The following is a 27,768-nucleotide window of genomic DNA, read 5'->3' on the forward strand; positions in this document are numbered from 1 at the left end:
CCATTCACACAAAGTTTGGCTCCGGCGCTGCGGAGGGAGGGGGCGGCCCGGCCCGGCCCAGCTCTGCCCCCGGCCGGCCCGACCCCGGCCCCGGCCCCCGGACCAGCCCTTATCTGATCCCAGCTCCGGGTTTAAGAGTCCCGGCTCTGCCCGTCGCTCGGCTCGGTTCCTCATTCCTGCCCGCCCCGTCCGTCCGTCCGTCCCGCTGCCCATCCGAGGGGCCACTCCACCCCGGACCCAAGGTAAGACCCTGGCCCTGATGGAGCCCTGCCCACCTCGCTCCCCAAAGATAGGGGGAACCCCCGCCCTTCGGTCCCCACCCTGTCTGGTCTCAGCGGTACTGTCCTGTTCCCCAGCTTCCCACCTTGGGCGACCCCAAACAGACCCTCCTGGGAAGGGCTCCCCAAGAAAGAAACCTTACCCATGCTGGTCACCTCCAGCTCATCGGGCTAAAGAAGGGGCTTTCCCGATGCCCCTTCCCACCAGGCGGACCGGGCAGGGCATCGCAGCCCTCTCAAGGGATACAGTGACCACCACATACAGGTAACCACGCATCGCCCACTCCGGCACTCCGGACAGCGCCCTCTCTTCCCAAGATGGTCAGGCTACCCCCACTCCCATGCCAGCCCGTTCCCCCTCCCCACACTGTGACACTCATGTAGTGACACCCATTGATCATGAGTCCACACATGGGAGCAGAGACACAAACCGCTGGGATTAGCGAGCCGCGGGAGCCTGGTGTGCCTGGGACCCCTGCCCACTTGGCCTCTTCCCTCCACTCCCACTTGCCCCGCATGTCAAGCCCCCCCCCCCCATCTCTTGCCCCCTTCCCCAGGTAGGTCACACTAGGGTCCCTGGGAAGCAAGCAGGGCCGCTCCTGCCGGAGGAAGAAGGGCAGGTTGGGTTCTGAGACATTCACGCTCCAGGCAGAGATGCCCCTTCCCCATCCCAGCCCTTGTCCCCACCAGGAAGTGACCAAGGGCAGCGGTGTGAGGAAAGAGATAAGGGTCAAATCTTCCCGATTTGGGGGAGGAGAGCTGCGCCCTTGGGATGGGTAGAAGGACAGATCTGGGACAAAGTGGGAGGGGGGCCTCTGGTTACTTGAGATGTCACTCCTGCTAATGAAGCACCCAGAGTGAGGCGGGGGTGGAGGGCCCAAAGGAGGCCAGGGCTCAGGACGTGAATTTGTTGCTTATCAGCACCAATTCTGGCTAAAGGTTTGGGGCCCGTCTGCCTCGGCTGTGGTGTCTGATGTGTTCCCCCACCAGGACTGCTTTTGGGAGTTCCGGGGGGGGGGGGAGGCAGGGAGAAGATGAGAGATTTGGGGCCCTGGCGTGAGGAGGGTCTCGGTGCAGGGGTGCTCGGCAGGGCCTGGAGGGCACCAAGCCATCGGCCTGAGGAGGGGCCAGTGGCCCCCGCTGCGTTCTTTTTGGTTCCATCTCCGGACCCTCTCCCTAATCTCTGCGAGTTTCCGAACGTTTTCCTGGCACAATGGTGGGCACCGTCCTGTGCTGAGGGTAGGGCCTGCGAATCCCTCAGGGTGTGGCCTGGTTGCGGGGGACCCAGTGTCGAAGGAGGCAGGTGTTCTGGCTTCTAGCTACTTCTTCAGGGAGCAGGAAATGAGGGAGGGGGAGGGACGGCGTCACGCCAGGGAGAGGGGCCGGGGCTGGTCTGCGGAGGCGATGGGCATGGCCCGGGCAGGGCCAACCCCCTTTCCCCGCCCCTCTGTCCTTTGGCGGTGGTGGCGAGGGAGGGAGAGAGGGGGTGTTGGGGGGCGATCTGGGCCAGTCCGGCCTCCCGGAGCCCTTGCCAGCCTGGGTCCTGAAAGGAGCTGCTGTTTTCTGAGCCGTCCCCCACCCCCCACCCCCCAGCCGGAGCCCCGAGCAGCCAACTTGTCTCAGTCGGTATCATATGGCAATGACTCCACGGAATGGAGGGGTGGGGGGGGTTGGTGAGCAGGGTTATGGGTCCATTCCTTCTGTGGTTCCAATGCAGAATTCCACTGCAGCCCCCTACGCTGAGGGGGGAAAAAAATCTGTGTTCACAACATCTGCCTCACATGCAGTCTAGGGACGCTTGCGTTCGTATGGGAGGGTTAGCTGTCTGGCCACCGACACCCCCCACCTCTTCCCGTGTCCCTACCTGCACCTCCATACACGAGCTCATTTGTAGCTCCAGGTCGTTTGGCTTGGAGGGGAGGGCCCGGCAGAAGACCCAGGGACCTCTCTTCCCTTGTCCTCCCTAAGGGACCAGAGAGGCTTGACATTTGGATCTGGGTGGGCTCAGAGCCCTCCGGATCATCCTGGGATCCACAGGATGAGAGGTTTAGGGTCCTGGGGGGTGGGTCATACCGAGAGACCCACTTCCTCCGAGGAGAAAAGGCCTGTTGGGCCTCCTGGCGAGATGCTCGGCCTCTGCACGCAAGCTGGAAGACGGGCCGAGTCCCCCCGGCATCGGTGGGGGAGAGAAAGAGACGTGGGGCCACGGAGCCCCCAACTTTCCTGCCAAGGGTTATGTAGGACGGAAGGAAAAAAAAAAAAAACCTTCCACTCCCCCTCCCCTTCCCGGCCTAGATTCTCCTCTTGCCTGACTGGTCAGTGCCACTGTCCCGGCTGAGGCCAAGCGGTCCAGGACAGTGGGGAGGCCCCGGAAGGGGCAGGGAGGCCGTTGGGATGGAACTACGGAAAGATAGATGGCGGGCAGGTCTGGACTGCGAGGGTTTTAGCGCCCGGGGAAGGGTGGTTGGCAGGGCAGCTCCTGGAAACCGAGCTGCGGGAGTTTCCCCCGTCACCGCGGCTCCCCCACGGGCTGAGTTCAGCGCCTCTCTTCCCTCATTCCAGTTCTCGTACATGATGCTGCCGTTCTGCATGGGCACGGTGCCTCGGGGTGGCGGGGGGGCCCTCTCCATCCCCTCCCCCGCCAGAACCTTGAAAGGGCAAAGAGAAGGGGATTGTGGGAAAACCTCTCCCGTGGGTGTCCGCCAGCCCCGCGCTGGATTTGAGGCGGTGGGGAGAGGGAGGGGCTGGCTCTGGAATGTGGAGAGAAGTAGGAGCTGGCCCGAGTGGCCCCGGGGAAGCAGGGCTGAGAGGTGGGCCTGAGCACTTCCGGCCTCTTAGGACGTGACTTCCGAGTACACGGCCATGGCGTTCTTTTTTCCAGGGGGCAGAAGGCCCTGGAAAGGGTTGGGGCCGCGGCTGGAAGGACTTAGGTTCGACTTCAGGAAGCGCATCCCATAAAAAAGGAAAGAAATCTGAGATGGAGTCTGGGAAGGAACGGGAGACCACCTTCTGGAACAAAAAAAAACCCCACCCCTAAGCCCCCAGGCCCATCCAATTTAAGGCTTCTGAGGGGAGCTGGGAAGCACAGGGAGGACGCGGCAGCCGTCGGGAGGCCTCTCCAGGGTGGCCTGGCCACTCCGCCACGTGGTCCCAGGGGTTCTTCCCGCTCGGGCCCCACCTGGGAGGCCGTGGGTGGAGAGGTTAAGAGCCTGGCCTTGGAGTCGGACTCCCTGGGTTCAAATCCCGGTTCCACCGCTGGGCAGCTACGACGTGCGTCCCCTCAGCCTTATGATGGCGCCAGTAACAGTTGGGGATTGAAAGAGTCGCTGCAGGTAGAGGGCTTGCAGTGATGCTCAGCACCTAACACGTGTGTTTCCTGTGGTGGTGCTCCCTCTCTCTGGCCCGACTCTGCCTCTCCCGGCCCCCGGGGGCCTTACCACAGCCCGTCCCTGGTACTCCCGAGGCCAAGTCCAGGGCTCTGTCGCTCCACCCTTCCGGAGTTCGGGAAGGCAGAGAATCCTCACCTACAGATGCAGGCGGGACTCCCGTCTTCATTCCCACAGATGGCCCCACGTGGGCCCGGTCTCCTCTCCCGTAGCTTCCTTCCCTGTTTCCAGGCAGGCGTCCCGTCTTCCACTGGGGTCCACGAAGTGTGAACTGAGACGTTGAGCTTTCCTAAAACAGTCTGCTTGCCCACCCGGAGCAACTTCTCCCTTCCAGCCAGCGGCCCCCCACCTCAGCTGTCCCCCCGCGAGCCTGCCTGTCCCTCTGCCGCCCGGTTTACATGCCCGCCCTTTCCTCTGTCCCCCAACCAGCCCGAGTGTCCGCAGCAGCCTCCCTAAAGGCCTCCCTGACTCCAGCCACCCTCTCTCCTTCGTTCCCTCCCTCTTCTTCACCGCCCAATTCCCCCTGGGACTGTCCCCACGAAGCACCCGTTTTGTCTTGTCCCTTTCCTACCCAGACATCCCTGTTGGTTTTCAGATGAAAACTCCCCATCACGGTCTTCAAGGTACTTTATGGAAGCTTTCCTCGCTCCCCTCCAGCACCCCATCTCTTGGGACTGCCCTCTAGAGAGGGGTGGGGGACGTGTCCGCCGGCCATCCCTGAACGCCTTCTCTTCTCTCCCTCTGGGCACTCACGGGGCCATTCCCATTCCAAGGCTGATCCCTCTTGCCCAGCGCCACCCGCGTCTCCCCATGGGCTCTGCTGTCTTATACCCCTTTCTCCTCAGCAGTCCGCTTGTCCTTTGTCCCTTGTGTCTGTGACTTTGCCCGGATGTCCAGTGCAATCGAATGGTAGTGCTGGAGGGGACGTCCTGTCTCCTTCCTTGCACGGGGGCTCCTCTGGGATGGGGCCGTGACCCTGCAGAGTTTGGATCCCCCGAAGCAAAGGCCTCTCTTCCCTTCCGGGGAGCCCTCAGCTCCTAGGAACAGAGTGCCCTCTGACCAGCTTGACTCTAGGTAGGAAACCTTTCTGGTGGCTAATTCTGCGGGGGAGAATCCCGACTTTGGAGGCTTACGAATGTCTGGGAGTGGGGTGTGTGTATGTTAGACCCTATGATTGAACTCCCTGGGGAACTTCAAGAGAAGCCCCTCTCCCCCCAACAGCCCCATCCTGTGGAGTTGGCATCACCCTAAGATTGCGAGCAGCAGACCCCAAGACCCCCAGTTTCCAGCTCTTTAAGCATGTTGGCCCAAACCCAAAAACTCCTGTGGGGATCCGCTGAGCCTTTCTCTCCTGGCCAGGGCGGTCCGCTCCCGCCTCGCGCTGGGCTTGTGGGCGGGCGTCCGGGGCGGAAGAGGCAAAGGTCAGAGCCCGGTCTGGGGCATCCCAGTTGTTCTGAGCCTCCCCCTGGGCTCGAGAGCTGGGAGATCTGTGGGGACACCTCCCAAGTGGGGCACAGGCCTGACCACTTACCCTTACGTTCTCCCTGGGACTGTCCCCTAGCTGTTCCCTCGCCCCTAGTCCCAAACAGGAGACCTGGGCACAGGCCTTCTCCCCACGTCTAAACCTCCCCACCGACCCTTCCGGGGACAAGACATGGGCAACTGGCAGGAGGAGAGAGCGAGTATGTCTGAGTCTAGGGCGGTGTTTGCAAGCCTTTTGATCTCAGGACTTTACACTCTTAAGCATGATTCAAGACTCCAAAGACCTTTTGTGTATGTGGGTTATATTTATTGATATGTTAGAACTGAAAACAGAGGAGACTTAAACTGTTTATTAATTCATTTAAAAACAACCACAAACCCATTGCATGTCAACGTGTATGATGTCTTTTTAATGAAAAGTGGCTATATTTTATTTTTCTTATTATTTTTTTAAATGTTTATTCATTTTTGAGAGAGAGAGAGACAGACAGAGTGTGAACGGGGGAAGGGCAGAGAGAGAGGGGGACACAGAATCCGAAACAGGCTCCAGGCTCTGAGCTGTCAGCACAGAGCCCGACGCGGGGCTCGAACTCACGAACCGTGAGATCGTGACCTGAGCTGAAGTCGGATGCCCAACTGACTGAGCCACTAGGCACCCCCAAAATCGCTATATTTTAAAAACAAAGCAACAAAATGTTTAGCAAGAAGAGTGGTGATGTCCCACACTTTCACGAGTCTTTGTAACGTGTGGCTTAACAGAAGACAGACAATTTCTCATATCTGCTTCTGCACTCAATCTCTTGCCATATCATGTGTCACATAGCTTCTGGAAAACTCCACTGAACACTCATGAGAGAATGAAGGCGAAGAAAACAAATAATGTAGCAGCATTGTTGGGAAGACAGTTTTGACCTCACAGAGCCTCTGAAAGGGTGTCAGGAACCCCCAGGGTCCCTGGACCACGCTTTGAGAATCACTAGTCCAGAGGACTCTCAGAAAACCGTTTCAACCCCCGCGCCTCCTCCCCCGCCAAGCTGAGTATCCTGGCTGATCTCAGCTGCCCACACCCCTCTGAGTGTTCTCACTGGGCAGGCGGTCTGGGGGCCGTGGCTAAACAGGTGGGGCTCCGTTCTACCCCTCCCTAGCTGTGTGACCTTGGGCAGATCATCAACATCTCTGTGCTTCAGTTTTCTCATCTGTAAAATGGGGCTTGAAGAAAGTGCCTATTTTTTTCGAGTTGTTGAAAATTACATGACAGAATTCTAGAAGAGGGCTTGGCGCAGTGCTACGTAGTGTGAGTTAGTGTGAGTTCTTTCGACGACGTTCAGGAGCCTTGCCTCTGAAGAATTCCCAGGGCCCGGAAGGCAGGGAGGGAGGGGCAAAGGTGATCCTTCCCCTGTGGCTGAGGGGGCTTCCCAGCCCAGGGACGGAGAGCGACTGGGAGGGTTCACAGGGTTGCTGGCCCTGAATCTAGGAGTTCTAACTCCCAGCCTTCCCCTCCTCCCCCACTGGGGACCCTTTGGGGGCAGGGAGGGCTTGCAGCAGAACCGAAGTCCTGACTGGGAGGAGGGAGCAGACCTTCCCTTTCCCCCAGTAGCAGCAGGTGCGCCCGTTCAGGGCCCAAGGTTGTGTAGCAGGAAGCCCCGAGGGCAGATAACAGGCAGGGCCTCCTGCCCTCAGCACAAGTGAAAAGAGAAGTGCCCAAGCCCAGAAGCTTTCTCTGTCTTGCCGGGGCCAGTCCTCTAAAGTGACCTCAGCCCTCTCTCCTGGGGGTTTCTGGCCCAGGGCAGAGGAAGTCTTGATTGGGCAAACATTTCGACTCAAGTGGTGCCCCTTCCCTGCTCGCTGCCCCCTTCCCAGGTCTGGGCCTGCTCTCAGCCCCACCCCCTGCACTGGCCGCTCCCTCCCAGGGCGGGGGTGGGGAGCGGGGCAGCAGCTGGCTCCCAGGCCACGGAGGGTGCCCGTGGCGGGGGTGGGTGGAGGAGGGTGCGGGGCCCCCCTCGGCAGGAGGACCTCTTGCCCACAGCGTGGGGGAGGCCCGAGGCAGCCGCGCACACACCCTGCAGCACCGCTGGCCCTGGCCCTCTGGCCCTTCGGCCACGCTCCCCGGAGCCGGAGCTGGGGCTGCAGGTGCCGCCTTCCTCAGAAGCCCAGACACCCCGGCTGCCTCACCCCCACCCCCCGGCACACACCGATTTTGCATCCGGTGGCGGTTCCGATCCGACCCGCAGCCCCCCAGCCTGACAACTCGGAGACCCTCAGGCTTAAGTTTGAGACCTTGCTCCGTGTCTCCTGCCCACACCACTCCCTGGAATAGAGGGCAAGAGATGGTAATAGATGGGGGAAACTGAGGCAAAAAGTGGGTGGGCTCAGACTGCCCACCTGCTTCTTTCCCGGCCCGGCCTGGCCCCCAGAGTGCTCCCCTCCCCCATCGTGACCGGTCCCGTGGCTTTTTCCACTTGCAAAGGCCTTTGTGGCCAGTGGCTGGTTTGGGGGCCCTAGGCGAGGCTCCCTCTGTTGTCTCCCTAGGGGAGCCCCCAGGGACTAAGATGTCTCCAGTCTCGGCCCTGCCCCACCCCCTGCCTCCACAGGCAGGGCCAGCAGCCCCCCAGCTCCCTCCTCTGGGCTGTGGGACAGGGAGAGGGCCGAGGGGCTGGCCCTGCATACTAATGGCCTGCCCATTGTCAAAGCCCCTTTGTGCCAGAGAGCTCCATTGAGGCGGCTCTGGGGCGGGCACAATGGGGGCTCTGTCCCTGAGTTCCCCCAAACAGTCACCTGCTTTCAGAGCCTCCCCCCACCACCACCCCCACCCGCCCCAGTGTCCGGAGGGCCAAGAGAGCGCGGGGGAGTGGGCCCAGGGCCAGGGGGGATGGGCAGGAGGCGACCCTCCCCCCCACCCCCCGGGACAGGCTGGGGAGCTGGGCACTGGTGGGGAGAGGCCCCCAGCTCACGGGGAGGGGGTTGGGGGGGGGAGGGTGCAGTCTGTGGATGGAGCTGGGATGCAGGCTCTGGGAGGCCAGCGAAGGGGAAGGGGTGTCCCCAGCGCCCACTCCTCCGTTCCACATGCCCGGGCCGGGCCCGCGGCTGCCCGCCTCCGCTCCTCCTCCACTGGGCTCATATATGCAGAGACACACAGGCACACACTCATCTATGCAGCCCCATACACGGATCCCACACGCACGCTGGAGCGGATGTGCCCAGACCTCGGTCCTCCTGCCACCCACGTGCGTATGCACCTGCACGGCCGCGCCCCACCCCTCATCCCCTTTGCACCCCTCTGCCAGCCGCTGGCGGCTCAGCGCCACCCCCCCTCGCCCTCTCTGCCCCCTGCTGCTCCAACACAGGTTATAACAAGTTTGCACTTGTTGTGACCTCAAGAATGTAGCCCTGGGGCGGGTAATGTCCCGCTGCCCCAGACCTGACCGCTTATACGTTAACCACGGACACGGCCTCCTCTGCTGAACTGAGTGCAGCTCCCACCTCGCCCCACCTTGGGGGTTTCGGTGGCCAGGAACCCCGCCCCACCGCCGAGCCGAGCGCACAGAGGGGAGCTGTGCGCCACGAGCAAACCCAGCCCGCCCGGCGCAGGTCCAGTGTGACTGTCCCTTGCTTTTGCCCAATGCGCCCGTGTCACAGCCCCTCGTGGCCCGAGAGGTCGACGGGGCAGTGCTCATTTCCCGTCTCCCGCTAGGGCTCTGGGAGGTGATGTCACGTGTCCAGGTGGCTAGGCTGGGACTGGTCACTGTCAAGTCCCCACCTTCCCTGGGATGGGGTTGGGGGAGTGCTGGGGGTGGGGGTGGGGAGAACAGCAGGTACAGGGACCTTAAAGAGGGTTCTGGGTCTAGAAAGGACCTCAGAAAGTCACCTTGGCCCTTCCACTGTCCCAGGGCAGGGTGACCCTACCTCTGTTCACTTCCTGCCCTCACGTCGGCCCCACTCCTGCCATTGATTCTGGATGGCTGGAGGGAGAAACCCCGTGGGTTCCTTACCTAGGCTTTAGGGTTTGGGATCTGTGTTTAGAAGTCCTTCAGATGCCTGGCTCTGACCTTCCGTGCTAACACCCTCCGTATGTACAAGGATCCGTCCAGGGTGTCTATGCCTCCCTCCCCTGCTATTCTGGTCTGGGGCATCCTTCGGAAGCTGGGACCAAGCAGTCTAAAAAGGGAAGAGACAGAGGGCCCAGTAGGACCCCAAGACCTGGGGCGGCAGATGGGGTCACAGCACCTGCAGCAACTTCCTTAGATGGACGGCTCCTGATGTTGGGTCCCTCGCCTGCGAGGGTCGTTGGACGTTGATCTCCATGATGTTTCCCTTATGTCAGAACTGACAGGACCCTTTGGCTGTTTAACCCCCCCTCTCCCTCCAATGCCCCCCCTCTGGCTGCCGGGTTCTGCTTAAGCTGCCTCATCCATCCGTCTTCTTGATGTAGGAGCACCCCCCCCTCCCCCCTCCCCCCCCCCCCCCCCCCCACCAGCCCTTACTCCCTGGTGTGGTTCTTCTGCCTCCAGACTTCCCTTCATGCGTCCCCTGGTGGAGAAGGAGGGTGCCATCGGTGCCCCGGCTGCACTCAGGCCGTCAGTCCCTGTGAGAAGGAGGATGGAAGGCATCCTCTGAATCTAGTTCCAGACTCATCTAGAATCTACAAGTGTCTCGTTAGTGCCTTCATGCCGCTCCTGCCTCATTCTTGTCTCCGAGCGGGGAAGGTGGGTAAGACATAAGTAGAATGAGGGGAGGGTGGGTAGACAGACTCCCTCTTGGGTGACGGCGGGGCCCCCTTAGGCCCCCTGTGTGAGGGTCAGGGGTGCCTCTGCACATAGAACCAGGAGCCCCAGGGTCGAAAGGGAATGGACCCCTGGCTGGGAAGGTGGCTCAGTCCCTGAATATGCATCATAAGAACGGGGTGCCTCGGGTCCCCATCTCCACCAGGGGTGAAGGTAAGATTAAATTGCTTCGGGGCGCCGGGCTGGCTCTGTCGGTTAAGCATCTGACTCTTGATTTCGGCTCAGGTCATGATCTCACGGTTTGAGTCCGAGCCCCGCGTCAGGCTTGGTGCTGATGGTGTGGAGCCTGCTGGGAATTCTTTCTCTGTTTCTCTCTGTCCCTCCCCCACTCGCGCTCTCTCTCAAAATAAATAAATAAAACTTAAAAAAAAATTGCTTAGATGGCAGTCAGTGCATCTAGACGGAACAGGAAGCATTTCCCGGGTACAAGGTATTACGAGGCAAAGGGGAAGGACGGGAAGAAGTGGTCAGCTCACTGTCCCCGATGACAGAGGGGACCACCTTTGGTCTCCACTGGACAGAGGCTGGTTGGCCTGGGAGGTAGTTCCCATGACACGCAGGGCCCCGGTGCACCGTGGGATTCCCAGGTCTCTCAAAGAAGTCCCTTGACCATTTCTTTGCCCCCAGCAGACAGCACCCCTGAATCCGTCCCCTCCCTGCAGGCCCGCATTTTCGCTGTTCCTTTTAGCTCTCTCCTTGTTGGCCTAGATGTGGGCTGGCGGCCGCAAGGCCGAGGGGATTCTGGAGGCCTGAGGATGGGAGGGGGGTGCGCCCTGGGCCGTGGCTGTGGGTGGACAGGGGACCAGCTCGGTGGGTCATGTTCCCAGGTTGGCATCTGGCCCTTCGAGACCCCAAGTCAGTGAAGAGTCTCATGGGAAGAGAGGTTGGGACGAGGAAGAAGTCAGCGGTTCTTGCTGTGGTTCTGATCAGAAATCACGTGCGCTTCTGGCCAGCTATGAGGTCGTAGGGAAGTCGCTTGTTTTTCCTAGGCCTTGCTTCCTCTTCAGGAAACCCGGGGAATCCGCCTGGATGACCCGGGGGCCTCCCAGCATGCGCATTCCGTGACCCTAAGGTGGCAAGGTGGGAAGCGTGGACTCGGCTGCAAACACACTTTGGCCTGTGGTCACCTGGACCAGTCGGTAACCTCGTGGGTCTGGTTTGCACACCATTGACGGGCGGGCAGTGACGTTCCCGGCAACCCACGCGGGGGGCGTGGGCGTCTGCAGAGGCTTCCCGGAGACCTTGGCCTCTCAGCTGAGGCCTGGGAGGAGGGTAGGGATTGACCAGGCCCAGCGGGAGGGGGCAGAGGGTTTCCCAGACGAGGCCCCAGTGTTTGCCGAGAGCTGTTGGTAAGAGGAAGCCATGGCCTGTCCAAGGCCTGGGAGAGGCTTGGCGTGACTGCACAGGGGACACCGCGAGGGCGGAGAGAAGACAGAGGACGCTGACGCTGGGGAGGCCGGCGGAGACCGGTTATCCCCGACTCCGTCCCAACTGTAATTCTGGGGCTTTCGAGGTGGGTCTTCTGCTCCCCCTCCCCCTCCTCACCATCCTCTTTCTCGGGCTTCTCCTCCCATTCTTCCAACGCTGAGCCCTCTGGCACTCGGTACTCGCACTGGGCTCACCAGGAGCACGTGGTCGGTCCAGGGAGAAGCTCAAGTCCAGAGTGGTCCGACCCTAGACCGTGCAGAGGGTCTACCTCCCACAGGAGACTCTGGACGTCTGGCGTGGAAGCTGTCCTGCCGAGCACTGTGCACCTGCTGTTGGCCTCAGTTTCCCCATCTGGACCCCCACTAGAGAGAGTCCGGAGGGTGTGACGGAGGTGGGCTGAGGGAAGCTATGGGAAACCCAGCTCTTCACCCCGAATAAAGGCTTAGAGGCTGATGGGGAGACCGGGTCAGTGTCCCCACCTGTTCCTAAGGGAAGTTGGGAGGCGGGACCTCCCAGGGCTGAAGGATGTCACACGCGGGAAAGGGGCCGGAGGGAAGAAAGAGTCACGTGGAGGCGCAATCCGATGGGCTCTTGTAAGAAATAGCCCAGCTCCATTCTGGGCACTGCAGAGCACAGAAAGATGAGCAAAATGCAGTTCAGGAATCAGTTCCGAAAACAGTCCCCTGTTGGGGAAGATGGGCTGCTTCCTTCCTGGAAGGAGGGGGGCAGGTACAATGACCCCATAGGAGCTGCTTCTGATGGACTTCCACACCGGGGAGCATCTCTTCTGGCTCCCTGTCCCCTACGCTCTCGGACCTTCTAGCGCCCCGGGCCCAGCAACTTCTAAGGCCACAGACAAGAAAGTGCGTGGACGCTTTCAGGCCCCCGTCCTGACTCAGGCAGGGAGCCCCACTGGTCCCTGGGACCCTGAGGTCCCATCAGCTTGGTTCCTGTCTAGTTTCTCAGACCCTGCTGGCGGATATGGTGACAGCTCTCGGTGGCTCGCCGGCCTTCCCACCAAAGCCCTTATCTCCTGGGGCCTGGCCATCCCGGGCTTTGAGAAGCTTGCCAGCTGCCTGGAGCCACCAAGGCGGGGGCCAAGCAGGAGGGCACAGGGTCGAAGGGAGTCACTGAGGAATGTGGCCCTTCTGCATCCCACACGTTCCCTACCTCTTGGCAGGTTGAAAGGGTTTTGCAGGGAGCCTCATCTTGGGAATGATCAGGAGGTGGGATGGAGAATAGCGCATTGGAAGCCTCTTCCGATTCTGGGGCCACAGCCAATCCTACCCCACGAGTCACTGTTCCCCTGAAAAAAGAGCATCATCAAACCCCCTGGCATATGGAGAGGCGGGGCGGGTGAAGGGCCACGGGGCTCGGAGACAGACGTTCGGGCTGAGCCATTGAACAAATGTCAGCGAGACACTTTGTCTCTCTGAGCCCCGCTTCCTCTAATTCTGTGGACACTTTGCTTCATCTGCAAAGTAGGATAATAATAATAATATCTTCATATTTGCATAAGGGCCTTACAGATTTCACATACTTCATCTCATGTGATCCTGACCATACAATGGAAGGTTTTATTGCCTCCTTAGGTGAGGAAACTGAGCCCCGCAGAGATTAAGAGATTGACTGGGGTTCCCATAGCTAGAAAAGGACCCAGACCAGGATGGCAAATAGTGGGAAAGAATAGGTAGGGACTTTGGCTGTGACCCAGACAGGCCAGGAAAACTAATAGGCTTTGCTTGCGAGGCTAACTCCGCTTGACTGAAATGGTTCTCTGGGCCACCATGTTGAGGAAGATTCCGAGGCTCAGTGAGCAAAGGTCTGAACGGGTGATATCTGCTAGGGGTGGGAGGGGTGGGGGGGGGTGTGTGATGGCCCCCAGGCTGTGTGGTTGACATCCCCTTCCCCTGGGGTCAGACTGGGGGTTTCCAGTCTAAGTCCTTCCTCTATGTTAAACAATTGGGTTAAACGCAGAGACGGGCAGCTTATGAGATAACTACGGCTGGTCGCCACCTTTTGGGGGCTGGCGGTCTCTGGAGAAGGAGCTGGACGTGCTACACGGAAGATGTGACAGGGAGACAGCGGGCGTCTGCCGAGGGCTCCGAGGCTGGGGAAGCGCAGGAGCCCCTCGCGGGCACAAGCAGGCCGACTGAAGGCCATGGTCAAGAGTGAACGGTCACTCTACGGCCAGAAGAGGGGGTGCTTAGGGACAAGTGCTGGAAGAAGAGGCTGTGGCCATCAGAGTAGAATGGGATGGGGGGTGGGGAGGGTATGTCAGGAAGCTGCCGAAGCCGTGGAGCCCATCAGATTTCAGGCAGAACGATGGGATGGGAGGCATCCGTGTTGTTGAAGGGCCTGGGGCAGCTGAGGGGAGCAGGGGAGGAAGGTGAGGCCGGAGGCAGGGAGGCCAGATCACTGCAGCGCCCGGCGGAGGTGAGGGAGAATCCAAGGCTGAACTAAGGCCGCCTCAGGGGAGACGGAGAGACGCCCACCCGGATGTGGGGCTGGAGGGGAGCCCAGGGTGACTCTAAGGTTCTGAATGGATGGCAGTTCTGTGAAGAGGGGACAGCCCGAGGGGACTCCCTCCACCCCCTGGAGGAGAGAGGACAGGCGTGCACGCTGACGCTGACGCTGGAATGGTCCAGATAGAGGGCAGAGGTGAGGAGGGGTGAGGAGGGAGGGCTGGGCAGCTGAGGAAGGGTCGCAGAGTGGCGGGAGATGAACACCAAGGGTGGGGCCTACAGTCAGGGGCAGAGGAGAGGCCACGGCAAAAGGGCTGGGTGCAGAGGAAACAACCAGGCACGGGTGGCAGAGAGCCTGGAGGACAGGCGGGGAGGGAGAGAGGGCTCCGCGACCCGCAGCCCGGGGACCCTGCACCGAGCTCTCCTGGAAGCCCCCACCTCCACGGGCAGGCCCTGCGCCAGCCTCCGTGCAGGTGAAGGGAAGGGAAACGCAGAGACTTTAACCCATTTGCCCCAAATCTCGAAGCCTGGAAGGAGCAGGGCCATTTAAGAGGGGACCGACGTCTCCCAAACCAGGGGGCGGGGGCAGGGAGGCAAGGGGCAAGAAGGGCCAGAGGACAGAGTGCCAAGAAGGGACCACCGGCCCCGGGTCCAGGTGCTGCAGACTGCTGGCGTCGAGGCCCCGGAAACGCCCTTGGCTGTGGCGATGGGAAGGTCAGCTCTGACCTTGGAGAGAGCTCCAGAGCACTAACCACCGCCAGCTTGCGACCGAGGGCACTTGCCTCTAACGTGCTCTGTGGTGGCTGATGCTTTTACCTTTGTTGCCATTAAGTATTAACAGATCGAACCATTTGATATTGCTGACATGGGACCTGGTTTTTTGTTTTGATTGGCAATTTCTTATGGTTCAACCTAACGGTGAAAGGAGAGGGCCGGGGAGGGGGCCGGAGAGGTTGGATGGGGTGGGGGTGGGGGGGAGCAGGCAGGGAGCACCTAGAGTGGAGGAGCCCTGCCCCCTGGTGGCGGGGAGGTAATCTCCCGCGCGGGGCTGAGGGGCACGTCTGGTGACAGCCTGGTCTCCTCCACTCCCCCGCACCTGTCTGCGCTCTGGACGGCCCCTCGGCGCAGCCGGGGGCAAACTCTCCCACTCATAACCAACCTCTCCGCGAGGATGATGCCCTCAGCCAGCATCTTGGGGCATCAGCTGGGTATAGATTCCCCCGTGGAGACTCTCAGGAGCCCCGCAGACCTCTCGGTCCTCGCCCTGCTTCTACCCAACCCGCCCACACCCTCCGAGGTCTCCCCCGTCGAGGTGAGGAGGGGTGGGTTGACATCTGGGGGCAGTTGTTGCTCTGAGGTGAGGACCCAAGCGGGGCCAGGCCGGGAGGCTCTTGGGATTGCCGGGGCTGGGACTGAGGGGGCAGTGGCACACCTTTGTCCTCAGCTGAACCCTGCCCGGAGCCAAGTTCCCCGCACAGGACCGGGATGTGCGGCCTCGCGGCCCCAGACGCTGGGTAGGAGCGGACACTGGCCCGCGTGATGAGTCGGGGCGGGAGGTGTGCTCGGGGTAGGGGTGAAGGGTGGGGAGGCAGGGGCGTCAAGGAGGCGGTGCCCATTTGCCGCACGTGACCGGAAGTCATCCTCCATCTAGCTGGGGAAAGAGGGGATCCCCGAGATGCCACCCTCTGGGCAGTTCTCTGCAGGAACATGGTTCCCTGCTTGCAGGGGGCAAGAGACACTGCCGGGGTGGGGGGGGGGATGGGGGCAGAGGAAGGGGCAGTGCTCCCCGATCAGCCCACGCTGACAGGCAGGGGTGGTGCCTGGACGGAGGAGAACATCTGACATGGCCCCATCTGTGTCCCTCCCTCTCTTGACTGGAAAACACACAGAGGGGTCAGCAGGGCCAGACAGGGGTCACAGGCTCCCAGGAAATGCTTTGACGGCTTTTAGCCTCTCTTTTGATCAGACTAGGAGAACTTTCCAAACGTTGACACAAGGGAAGAAAAGCCTATTCTTCCCTGGGCCAGGGCCTTGGTGTCAGGCCGAGGCCAGAGGATGGGAGGGAAGGGGATGGAGGCCGAGGGTGGCAGGCAGAGGCGATAGTGACTCAGCTGGAAAGGCAGGCCCCCCGACACGCTCGCTGCCCTCCTGTCCCCACCTCCACCTCCAGGGAGCATCTGGCTTCCTTTCTATTTGTTTATTTTCTTTGGGGCAGGACAGGAGGGAGATTAATGAATAAAGCCATCCCGTCTGAAAAGAACCCCAAACCAACTCCATTTTTCTTGCAGCCTCGAGGGCTTATGTAACCCAGCGCTTTTCTTACTGGCCTCCCTCTCGTACCCGTCCCTCTTCCCCTCTCCCCCTCTCTGCGTTAAGAGCACTCAGAAGCCCAGAACTGCTTCTTTTCAGGCCCCAAAGCTGCCCAGCCATCTCCTTGGAAGCCTCCAGGGTCGCTATTCAACTTGGAGTCAGTGTCCAAAGAAGAGATAATATATTTGGGGACAGGAGGCTGAGTGGCTGTTTCCTCTCTCTCTCCCCCCACGTGGGGGGAGGGCTCGGGCCGGACGCAGGGTCTTAAAGCCAGGAGGGACCTTGATAATCCTCAGACACAGCACCCCGGAGACGGACCCACCGACTGGTCCTGAAAGGCAGAAGGGAGGGAATGTTCCCTGAGAAGATACAGACATGAGCCCTCACCTGTCACACGTCGGATGTCCTTGAAATCTGTTTTGTCTCTTAAATTAGGTAAAATTTTCATTCCACTCTCTGTCTGTTGTTGGTTTAGGATGAAAACAAGATTTCCCCTCAAAGTCTTTGAGCAAAATTGAAACCACAGGAAAAATGCATTTAATCCTGTGGCCTCGAGGACCTCCTGGCCCACTAGTCTGAGAAGTGGGGGGCCAATGCAACAAACGCCCTTAGTCCCCGATTAAGGAAACAATGGTTTGATGGGCTCGGACACTGCCCAAGGTCACCGCTGTCAGTGACAGAGATGAGGCTGGCCCCTAAGTTTCTTGCTTCCCCGTCCAGCCCACTCTGCACGCGGTGACATTGCCTCTTAGCTCCTGGCAGGGTCTTAAAACACCCTTGCTTTTTGCCTCCTTCCACCTCCAGGATGTTGTGCTCAGACACACGCCTCGCTCGCTGTCCCGGGTGAGCCTGGCCTCGGGTTCTGAGGCCGATGGTGCCCCAAACCCCTCAGTTTGTGTACAGGGCTTGCCCAACACACAGCACTTGAGCGAGGCGGGCAGGTGCTGGCACGGAACGGTGGGTACCCCAAAGGCGGGTTTCCAGCCAGACGCTCATGATGCCCACGCCCCCTAGTGGTGGCTTCAGGGACACCTTTGAGCCTAAAGCGACTGGACTGATTCACAGCAAGAGCGGGTCCCGGAGGAAACTGCCCCCCTTTCTGATCCCATTTCCAGCCCCTAGATCAAGAGGCTCTTTCCTGGAGGGAGGAAGCGGGAGAACAGGAGGGTAGGGGGCTTACAATGCCTCTCCTGACCCCTGGGCCTCAGGATGTAGACGGAGGGCAGAGTGTGATGAGGAATTCACAGGTCTGAGCTCTGCCTGCACCTCGCCACCTTCACAAAGCACATCTCCAGGGTGAGACACGGGAGGCTGAGGGACGATCCAGACAGATGTGCGCGGGGGGAGCAGACCGACAGGAAGGTGACAAGGACGGAAGGGGAAACGCACGTTAGTATCAGCCGGCACTACGTACCAGGGGCCGAGTGGGCAGCAAGGACGGCGGAAGAGGGGGGAAGGCAGTTGGGAGCAGAGTCCGAGGAGGAAATGGGGACAATGGGGACCTGCCACGCCAGCCTAAGAGAACAGATCATGGGACGCAGAGATCACAACAAAAGAGCATCGCCGCCAATCATGAGATGCACTCTGGGTGTCACTGCTGGGGACACTGCTGTCCTGCTAACCTGTCAGCAGGTCGAAGCGTCACCTCCTCTGGTGGCTGAGTGTGGAACTTGCCCAGTGGAGGCAAATTCGCTAGTATTAGCCTGAAGCTATAGGAGGAAGGACTTTGGAATCCAGCCAAAAGCTTGGCTCTGTTGCTTGTAAGTTGCGTCTCCTGGCCTCCCCGAATGTCCGCTTCGTCCCCTGCCCTGCCCTCCCCTCCCCTCCCCTGCCCTCCCCTTTCCTTCCCCTCTCTCTCCTCCCCTTCCCTGAAGCACCTTCTCTCTGACCCCCCAGCCCCCAGCCTCCAAGTGTCTAAATCCTGGCTAACCTTCAGACCCGCCGGTCCCAATGCCACCTTTCTCTGTAAAAGCCTTTCTTGAGTGAGCCAGCCAGGTGTGGAGGGAAAACCCAACTCCTGGCTGGTAGTCACTGAGTTGGCTTCCTGGCCTGAAAGGGGATAATAACATTCTTATGGAGTGCTCCCTTGAGCCAAATGTCGCCTTTCCCTTTGCACATCCCCCCAGTGCCTCACGGATACCTCGCCTGTGGCCCTTACCCCCTCCTGCCTGCTTTATGGCTGCCTCCCTTTGGGCTTGGCAGGTCCTCAAGGCCAGAACCTACGTCGAATTCATCTCTGTGGCTCCGGGGTCTGTCGTCCTTAGAACCTGGCACGCAGGAGACGCTGAACAAAGCGTCTGTCGTGTAAATGCGTGGAACTGCTAGGTATTTCCCGCGGCGGCCGCGTCATTACACACGAGGACATCTTTTCCTTGCTTGCACATCTGTTAGTGTTGGCGACCAGTTATTGGGGTTTCCGTGTGTTCAGGAGAAAGAGAAAACATATGAAAAGTCAAGAGCGAAGAGGGAGGGAGGATGGAGAGCCTCGGAGGAGAGGCTCTGGGCCCGAGCGAAGTTCTGTCCGTCCGTGCGGGACGAGAGCTCCCACCGTGCGGGAAGGGGCGGTCCGTTCTCTCCCTTCTGCTCATTCGCTCACTCCAGAAATACTCCTGGAGCACCTACTATGTGTCCTAATCGTACGTCAGGGTAGTGAAAACGTAGTATGCCTGGATCCTTACTTCAGTAAGCTTATTTGTAGCAGAAGACGGGCGCTATGCCAGATCGATGTCCCATAAAACGTACAGACGGTGATATATATGCGCGTGTATATGGAGGGTCAGAGGAGGGAGGTATTAACTGAAGCTGTGGGGATCAGGGGCTTCATTTATCCTGGGCTCTGAAGGATATTTCGGTACGTAGGAACAAGGACAGAGGGGAGGCGAGGGAGGGAGAAGAGCACGGACGCATGGGTGCGTAGGGCAGGGACCAGCTGGTTTGCCCAAAGCCATAGGAGAAAAGAGGTGGGAGATGAGGCTGGAAAGGAGGTTTGCAAACAGATCAGGGAAGGCCACCTATGCCCGGCTGAGTCTGGTCTCTCCTAGATCGATAACGCAGAGACACGGACATCTCCTGAGCTGGGGACGGCACTGAGACGGTGACACTGTAATGAAAAGCCGGTGGGCTCGGGAGACAGGGGACCCGAGCCTGACACCAGCCGCACAGTCCAAGTCAGTCACCTCCCCCAGCCTCAGGTTCCTCCGCCATGAGACAAGGAGTCTGATCTTAACCCCCCGTAGGTACTGAACCTGGGTAAACGCTCTCGGGTTCGTGATCGGAGGTGTGCTTCGGGGAGAGAGAGCGGGCGTCGCAGTGTGGGAAGGACTCGGGGAGAGAAAGAGCGGACGGGTGAGTGGGAGGCCGAAAGGCAGAGAGGACCCGAAGTCAGGCCGGGAGATGAGAGGAAGGGACACGAGTGGAAATTGGCAGTTGTGTGACGCATGTTGGCGTGGCGAGAGTCTGAGTGTGGTAACTCAGGATGATGGTGTCCTCAGCTGTTCGGGAACCCAGGATTCGTTCACATCGGGGAATGAACACAGGTGGTGTTAGGGCCCAAAGCTCCTTTCAGGCAAGTCGTCACAGAAAACAGATGGAGCCTTTGCCCAGGGTCCCTTCCCTGCCTCTCCAGCCTGACCGGTTTTAGAAGGTGCACGGCTCTCCCCTGTGCCTTCTGCCACGGCCCCGAGTGGGGGTTGACGCATCTTTTCCAGGCACGTAACTTGGCGTAGCTCACTCCCCTGCCCACCGCCACGGCCAGGCTCAGTCTCTCTCTCCATCTGGCGTGGCCCACTCCCGTGTCCACGGCCACGGCCAAGCTCAGGCTCTCTCTGCATCTGGCGTGGCCCACTCCCGTGTCCACGGCCACGGCCAAGCTCAGGCTCTCTCTCCATCTGGCGTGGCCCACTCCCGTGTCCACGGCCACGGCCAAGCTCAGGCTCTCTCTCCATCTGGCGTGGCCCACTCCCGTGTCCACGGCCACGGCCAAGCTCAGGCTCTCTCTCCATCTGGTGTGGCCCACTCCCGTGTCCACGGCCACGGCCAAGCTCAGGCTCTCTCTGCATCTGGCGTGGCCCACTCCCGTGTCCACGGCCACGGCCAAGCTCAGGCTCTCTCTGCATCTGGCGTGGCCCACTCCCGTGTCCACGGCCACGGCCAAGCTCAGGCTCTCTCTGCATCTGGCGTGGCCCACTCCCGTGTCCACGGCCACGGCCAAGCTCAGGCTCTCTCTCCATCTGGCGTGGCCCACTCCCGTGTCCACGGCCACGGCCAAGCTCAGGCTCTCTCTCCATCTGGCGTGGCCCACTCCCGTGTCCACGGCCACGGCCAAGCTCAGGCTCTCTCTGCATCTGGCGTGGCCCACTCCCGTGTCCACGGCCACGGCCAAGCTGTCTCTCTCTGCATCCTCCCGCTGACCCAGAGGGGAGATGGACGGGTGCCTTGGGACTTGCTTTCTCCTGCCTTTGAAGCTCGTATCTGTAACCCCCTGCAGCATTAGTGGAGCCCGGGTAAGCCTGGGTCCCTCCCCCTGTGTCGCAGCTCCACCTCGAGGTCTCCGGAGGCTCGGCGGCCAGTCTCCCAGGAGCTAAACCAAGGCTGCAGCCCTCACTCGGGCCTCTCTGGGTCCGGATCAGCTTTCGTCCCCTTCCTCAGTCTTTGGTAATAAACTGTACCCGGTGCTGGGGAAACAGGCGAGAGTCACGGTCCACGGCCTTAAATGAAGACCTCACAGCTGACAAACCACGGCAGAGCGCTCAGATGGTCTAACGTAGGAACGTGTACAAGGCCCAGGCTTCACGGACCCACGCTGGGGTGAGGCCTGGGGGATGGGGAGCACCGATTATTTCTTGGATGGTCAGGGAAGGCTTCAAAAACAGGGCAAGTCACCCTCGAGTCGAGAGAGATCGGCAGGAGGTCCTCAGGCAGGCACGGAGCCAGCGACGCCACGGCAGGTCCAAAGGCAGAAAGGGTGAAGCGGTGAGGCCCTCCGCGGAGCTGGAGCCCGGGGTGCGGGTGGACAAGCGGCAGGAATCATGCCGCCAAGTAGGCAGAGACTAAACCATGCAGGGCCTTGAATGCTAGGCTCAGAGGTTGCATTTGATCCCCAAAGCGGTAGGATTGATTTTAGTCACGACGGTCACGACAGCTGGGTGTCCTTGCTCCAGAGCAGAGCTGTGCTCCAGAGGGGCTCTGACAAACCCACCCATTCTGGAGAATAACTGACTCCCGACCTCGCAGGCGAATCCAGGTTACCTGCAGCGTGAGAGTCTGGAGCTGGGGGGAAGCGGGCCGGGCACCCCCGTGGGTCTGATGGCCCTGGTCTTAGAGAAAGAATCGTTAGTACATTCCTTAGAGACGGGAGAAGTTGATGGTGTCCCGTTCCGTCTGTTCACCACTTGGGGGCTGGGTTCACCGTCAGACTGTGTCCCTGGGATCTGGCGGGGACCGGGCTGGGGACACAGCACCCCCTGGAGGCAGGACTGTGTGTGTGCCCGGCAGGGCTGGGGCTGCTCCCTTCCCAGGAGCCCGGCCAGCTTGGGGGTGGGGGCGTGGCGGATTGTTTGTCCGCTTCTGCCTCTCGCCCCCTGGAGAACAAAGCTGCCTGGCCGTGGGAGGTGGCGTGGCAGCTGGGGGACAGCCGGACGAGGCGGAGAGAAAGGCTGGCACCGCAGGCACGCAGCTGGAGGCGGCTGTCACAACAGAGTTCCAGCCAGTGGCCAAAATCTCCATCCGGTGCCGTGAACGCCCAGCCCCGACGCCGGGCTCCGTGTTCCCTGCACAGGGCCCCGCAGAGGCGCTTTCCCCAGACCACGGCACCCGTGAGAATGGACCCGGGTACACGGAAGCGGTTGTTGCAAAAGTCCTGGGGGCGCCTGGCTGGCTCGGTCGGTGGGGCGCGTGACTCTTGATCTCGGGGTTGGGAGTTCGAGCCCCGCGTTGGGTGTGGAATCTACTTAAAAACAACAACAACAACATAACTAAATAAATAAAAAGAAAAAAAAAAGCGTTCTGGACCGGATCCCAAAGCCCTGGGTTCTGGTTCCAACTCTACCATTAATCTACTTGGGGCAAATCTCCTGAGCCTGTTTCTAATGACTTCTGTACTTACTTCATAGTGTGAGGGCCAAATTACATATTTTACGGACTGCGATGGGATAACATCATCACAGGCTATTGTTTGGGGAGGATAAGCGAGGCTTCCCTTGGGCCCCAAGAGCTTCCGTTCCTGAAGTCAGGCGGAATCTTTCCTCAGCACAAAGCTAGGACTTTGAGGATGGGTCCCCGAATGTCGCCCTAGGACGTCCGGGGTAGCGATGGCGCGGAAGGGGCAGGCATCCTGTCCCCCGTGAGGGTAGGTGAGAGCCTGCACCTCCTCTGTGGACTCTCTGCGAAGTGCAAGTCCCTCCTGCCCTTGGACACCCCCAGGCACGGAGCGCTGTCTGCCTCCCGAGAAGCTCTTTCACGTTTGGCTGTCCTGATTGTTACATTGTGCTTTGTCGTCTAGATCTGGAGTCTTTTCCTCTGTGGTGTGGATTCATCGGTGCTGGCGGTTCCTCTTGGAGCTCCAAGAGCAGGTCCAAACCCCTGTTGGTGTGATTGCCCTTCAAACCAAGTATTTGCGATCCAGAATTGCTCAGATAATTTTTGGGCCCAAATACGCAACCCAACATTTATCCTTTTTGTTAGACTTAGCCCATTCCTCTGGCTCCTTTTGGGTCCTAATTCTGCCCCAGACCTTGCATTTGCCATCTGTCCCAGCTTTGTGTCACCCTCGTAACTGGTGGCCGTGTGTTCTATAGTTCTGAATAAAATTAATGTTGCAAACAGGGGCGCCTGGGTGGTTCAGTCGGCTAAGCGTCTGACTCTTGGTTTTGGCTCAGGTCACGAACTCGCGGTTTGTGAGTTCGAGCCCCGCATCGGGCTCTCTGCTGACGGTGAGGAGCCTGCTTGGGATTCTCTCTCCCTCTCTGCGCCGCCCTAGGGGCACCTGGGTGGCTCAGTCGGTTAAGCGTCCGACTTGGGCTCAGGTCATGATCTCACGGTTCAAGAGTTCAAGTCCCGCATCGCGCTCTGTGCGGACAGCCCAGAGCCTGGAGCCTGCTTCCGATTCTGTATTTCCCTCCCTCTCTCTCTGCCCCTCCCTCACTCGTGCTCTCTCTCTCTCTCAAAAATAAATAAAAACATTAAAAAAATAAAAAAAAAGAAACTAAAATAAAAAAGTTATGTTCACTCATCCACAGCTTTCCAGGGCTTCCTCCAACCGCTGATAGTTCCTCAGAGTCTCTCAGGAAGGTTCCACATCTTTCCCAGTTTGAGGATCAAACGAGAAGGCACGCTAATGGGCGAGCTTTAAAATGGTAGAGGTGTGGGGGCTCTGCTTTGTCTTTACTGCTGCTATTGAGTACTGAAGGGGGCTATACCTGGGCTCGAATCGTAATTCTCCAAACCTCAGAATTATAAAGCTTCCCCTTTGCTCCAAAGTAGATAAGGGTATTGGGAAGTGGACAAAAGTCCCAAGTGGACGAGCGCTGGTAAGCAGGCTCCTGGCTGCCTCTGAACATTCCGGGATTCTCATCCATTGGTGACTGTCAATTCAGGGTCTACTTGGGTGGGGGGTTTAAACGGGCCCAAATAATTTAGTTTTCCAGATGTCGGGCCGTGGGGAAGATGGGGTAAGGGAGCAGCGTGAAGAATGATAATGCGATGGCCCAGATTTTTTGGAATGGAGAAGATGAGCTTCTCTGTTCTCCAAGAAGGACCCAAATCCCTGGAGATCACCCTCCTTCTTCCCAGAAGGTCTGGTCATCAGATCCAGAGTCCAAGGGTTCAGTGATTGAAATCCTATCTCTGCTGGAAAAGTACAAGCTACTCCTTGGGCAGAGCTACCGGCACCTTGCGTGAAGCGAGCTGTCTCCTATTTCAGAGCCTTGTCCCACTTTCTTCCATCAGGACAAACAACGATCCTGAATTTGAGCTTGTGCGGACGTGACCGCTAATCCACACCAACTCTCCTACCTCACCCAGTCAAGGCCACTCTGCCGCCCCTGACCTGGCATTTCCCTCTGCACCGCCAGGAGGCCTCGGCGTGGTGGTTCCCTCCTCCTTTCCCATCGCTCAGCTCTTTCTGCTCAGGTCCTGCCCGTGCTATTCCCAACGCCACCTGACCCAGACCCAATTCCCCCGGATGATGCAAATAGATGACGGTGATGGCGATGATAAAGTAGTAATAATAATATGCAGTGAAATGGTCCAGGTCCTTAGAAAACATCTCAAAGGGTAGCAGGTTGGGCAGTTTCCGCTGTTTTCTGAGCCAGATGAGTCCCCTGGTTGTCACCAGTGAGTACTGCCCTGGGGCTAGGGGAAAGGCAGGGAAATGAAGGGTTTGTGTGTTTTCAGGGGCGGGGGTGGCCTGGAAGGATTTCAACAGGATTGTCTTTCTTGCCCTGCCATTTATGAGGGTGGGGAGGGATCCTATTTCAGAATGAGAGATCTTGACAGAACTGGTTTTGCGGGGAAGAGAGACCAGTAGAACGCTTTCCTCTGGCCCCACCTTCCAGGACCTGTGCTTGTTACAGAGAATCACAAAGATCAGACTTCCCTGCGATTATCTGCTCCCTGAATGTGTCTGGCTCACCAGGCTGGGAGTTCTTGGAGAGCAAGGGTGAGGTCATTTGCATTGTTGGCTTACCAGCGGCCTGCACAGCGCCCGGCGAATAGCGAGTGCTCAGTAAATACGCGCTAACGGTAAGATCGGTGACCCCGAAAGGCACGTCACTTCTTCCTTCGCCGTGGGCGGTGGCCAGGAGTTGGCTGGCTTCCTGCAATAACCCCCGCTATGCCGTCTCGCTCCCTCCAGATGACGTCGGTGGCCAAGGTGTACTACAGTCAGACCACTCAGACGGAGAGCCGGCCCCTCGTGGGCCCAGGGGTCCGACGGCGGAGGGTCCTGACAAAAGACGGCCGCAGCAACGTCAGGATGGAGCACATCGCCGACAAGCGCTTCCTGTACCTCAAGGACCTGTGGACGACCTTCATCGACATGCAGTGGCGCTACAAGCTTCTGCTCTTCTCCGCGACCTTCGCGGGCACCTGGTTCCTCTTCGGCGTCGTGTGGTACCTGGTGGCCGTGGCCCACGGAGACCTGCTGGAGCTGGGCCCCCCGGCCAACCACACCCCCTGCGTGGTGCAGGTGCACACGCTCACCGGGGCCTTCCTCTTCTCCCTCGAGTCCCAGACCACCATCGGCTACGGCTTCCGCTACATCAGCGAGGAGTGCCCGCTGGCCATCGTGCTGCTGATCGCCCAGCTGGTGCTCACCACCATCCTGGAAATCTTCATCACGGGCACCTTCCTGGCGAAGATCGCGCGGCCCAAGAAGCGGGCCGAGACCATCCGTTTCAGCCAGCACGCGGTCGTGGCCGCCCACAACGGGAAGCCCTGCCTCATGATCCGCGTTGCCAACATGCGGAAGAGCCTCCTCATCGGCTGCCAGGTGACAGGCAAACTGCTCCAGACCCACCAGACCAAAGAGGGCGAGAACATCCGGCTCAACCAGGTCAACGTGACTTTCCAGGTGGACACGGCCTCGGACAGCCCCTTCCTCATTCTGCCCCTCACCTTCTACCACGTGGTAGATGAGACCAGCCCCTTGAAAGACCTCCCCCTTCGCAGCGGGGAGGGGGACTTCGAGCTGGTGCTGATCCTAAGCGGGACGGTGGAATCCACCAGCGCCACCTGCCAGGTGCGCACCTCCTACCTGCCGGAGGAGATCCTCTGGGGCTACGAGTTCACGCCCGCCATCTCGCTGTCAGCCAGCGGCAAATACGTAGCTGACTTCAGCCTTTTTGACCAGGTCGTGAAGGTGGCCCCTCCCAGCGGCCTCCGCGACAGCGCGGTGCGCTACGGAGACCCCGAGAAGCTCAAGCTGGAGGAGTCCTTAAGGGAGCAAGCGGAGAAGGAGGGTAGTGCCCTCAGTGTGCGTATCAGCAACGTCTGATGGCCCGCGGCCCCCGCCCCCCCCCCCCCCCCTGTCTCTCTGGTCTCTCCTCTTTCGGCAGCCCGGGTGAGGGCTGTCACCCAGGCTAGCTGGAGAGCCCCCGGAAGCACCCATTCTCCACTCCCTCTGCTTTAACCTGGCGGGCCCGTGGGTAGGCGAGGCCAACTGGAGTCCGAGCTTTCCTTCCATCGGCCCCTTCAGCCCACCCCACCCCTCCCCAAGGTACGCAACTCCCCGACACCAGGATGGGGGAAGGAGAGGGAAGATTAAGGCTGAGGTGGCTCAGGACGCATCGGCCACGCTTGGAGACTCACATCAGGACCACGCAGTTGGATGGATAGACTCCCCGCGCCCCCCCCGCCACCACCGCCACCACGAAGTTTGGTGACCTGGGGCCGGAGCCCCCACCCGCCTCTAATTTCCCACCCAGCTAGTTCCCTAAGGCAAGACTCTGATGGTTGTTTTGGAGTCCGCGCCCTCAGAAATACGGGAATCCGGAATTAATTGATCCTGGGTTCTCTACCAACCCCTGTTGAAAGGAGTCAGGGTTTCTCATAGCGTAATTTCTGCTGGCACATTCTGACTAGAACCTTGGTCACCCCCGTTTTCCTTTCTATCTTCTCCAGTGGACCCCGTCTTAGGATACCCAGTTTTCTCACAAAGCCGCCTCTTCTCTCAGAGAATAGAGGTTGACGTGCGCCCATCCCGGAATCTGAACCCTTCGGTGTGGAGTGACGAATGCAGAGCCCTCGTCCAAAGCCCTGACCCTATCCTCCAGACAGCCCTGGGGGGGGGGGGGGAGGATCTGTCTCCTGTGCCCCGTGGATGGGATGGCCCTTGCCGGTATGTTCCCAACCCCCACGGAAAGGTCTGGAAATGGTGTTCCAGGTACTTACAGGGCACAGATTCCCAAGGAAAGCGACATTAACCCTACCATGCAGGATGAGTACATTCTCAGACCTCCAGACTGCTGTGTGGAGCCTCTGGGAACTGGGGGTGCTTTATGAGGGTTTGGGCTGGGGCAGAACTCTGGCTGGCGGACACCATTCTCCCTGTCACCTTTCTGAGGTGTCAGCTGTTTCACTAGGCAGTGCTGGGAGGGAGGGAGACTATACTTCCTGACCCAACCACCGGGGTCTCCCTGAGCCATTCCCGAGACTTGGGCAAAGTGGGCACGGGTCCCGTCTCCACTCCCCTCTGCCGTGAAGAGGAAGAAGTTAAAGGGTACGCTTTAGATCAACCTCAGGCCAGTCCTTGTTCCCTGGTGGGGACTGTGGGAGGGGCCAAGAAGGGCGTTTGGGCACCAGAACGTTCTCTAAAGCCCCAAACCCCAAGAGTGCCTCCTGGTCTCATGTAGGTGCCAAGGAACTGCCCCCGTGCCCCCACGGTGGCTTGGCATAGAGTCCTTGTGCGAATGCAGTGGCAGTTTGTTAAGATGGACTCAGCCAACCGTGATGAGCTCCAACACTCGCACAGGCCGTGGACACGCGTCTGCGTGCCGAGCTTCGGAGAAACGCACGGTTCTGAGGCTGGACCTGTGGTCACGGCTCACGCGACTGCACCAGGCCCCCTTCTACGCAGCTCTCCTTGAACTCAACTCCATTTTGAAACTGAAGACCCTTCGTTCTTCCCTGACCGTAAACCCCA

At 59.7% G+C, this 27,768-nt stretch overlaps 1 protein-coding gene across 4 annotated transcripts; it reads left to right on the top strand.

The window, feature by feature from the left end:
* KCNJ10 (potassium inwardly rectifying channel subfamily J member 10) lies at nucleotides 1-27,768 on the top strand. 4 transcript variants are annotated; one of them, XM_058700037.1, is made up of 3 exons: nucleotides 1-242; nucleotides 9,655-9,849; nucleotides 24,982-27,768. In XM_058700037.1, the coding sequence occupies exons 2-3, from the start codon at nucleotides 9,811-9,813 to the stop codon at nucleotides 26,119-26,121; spliced, it is 1,179 nt and encodes a 392-aa protein (XP_058556020.1). In that variant the 5' UTR covers nucleotides 1-242; nucleotides 9,655-9,810; the 3' UTR covers nucleotides 26,122-27,768. The 4 variants fall into 4 exon arrangements, with proteins under 4 accessions (XP_058556020.1, XP_058556021.1, XP_058556019.1 ...); XM_058700036.1 differs by lacking the exon at nucleotides 1-242 and adding an exon at nucleotides 8,123-8,370; XM_058700038.1 differs by lacking the exon at nucleotides 9,655-9,849.

This window comes from Neofelis nebulosa, chromosome 15 (genome assembly GCF_028018385.1).
Source record: "Neofelis nebulosa isolate mNeoNeb1 chromosome 15, mNeoNeb1.pri, whole genome shotgun sequence".
NCBI lineage: Eukaryota > Metazoa > Chordata > Mammalia > Carnivora > Felidae > Neofelis > Neofelis nebulosa.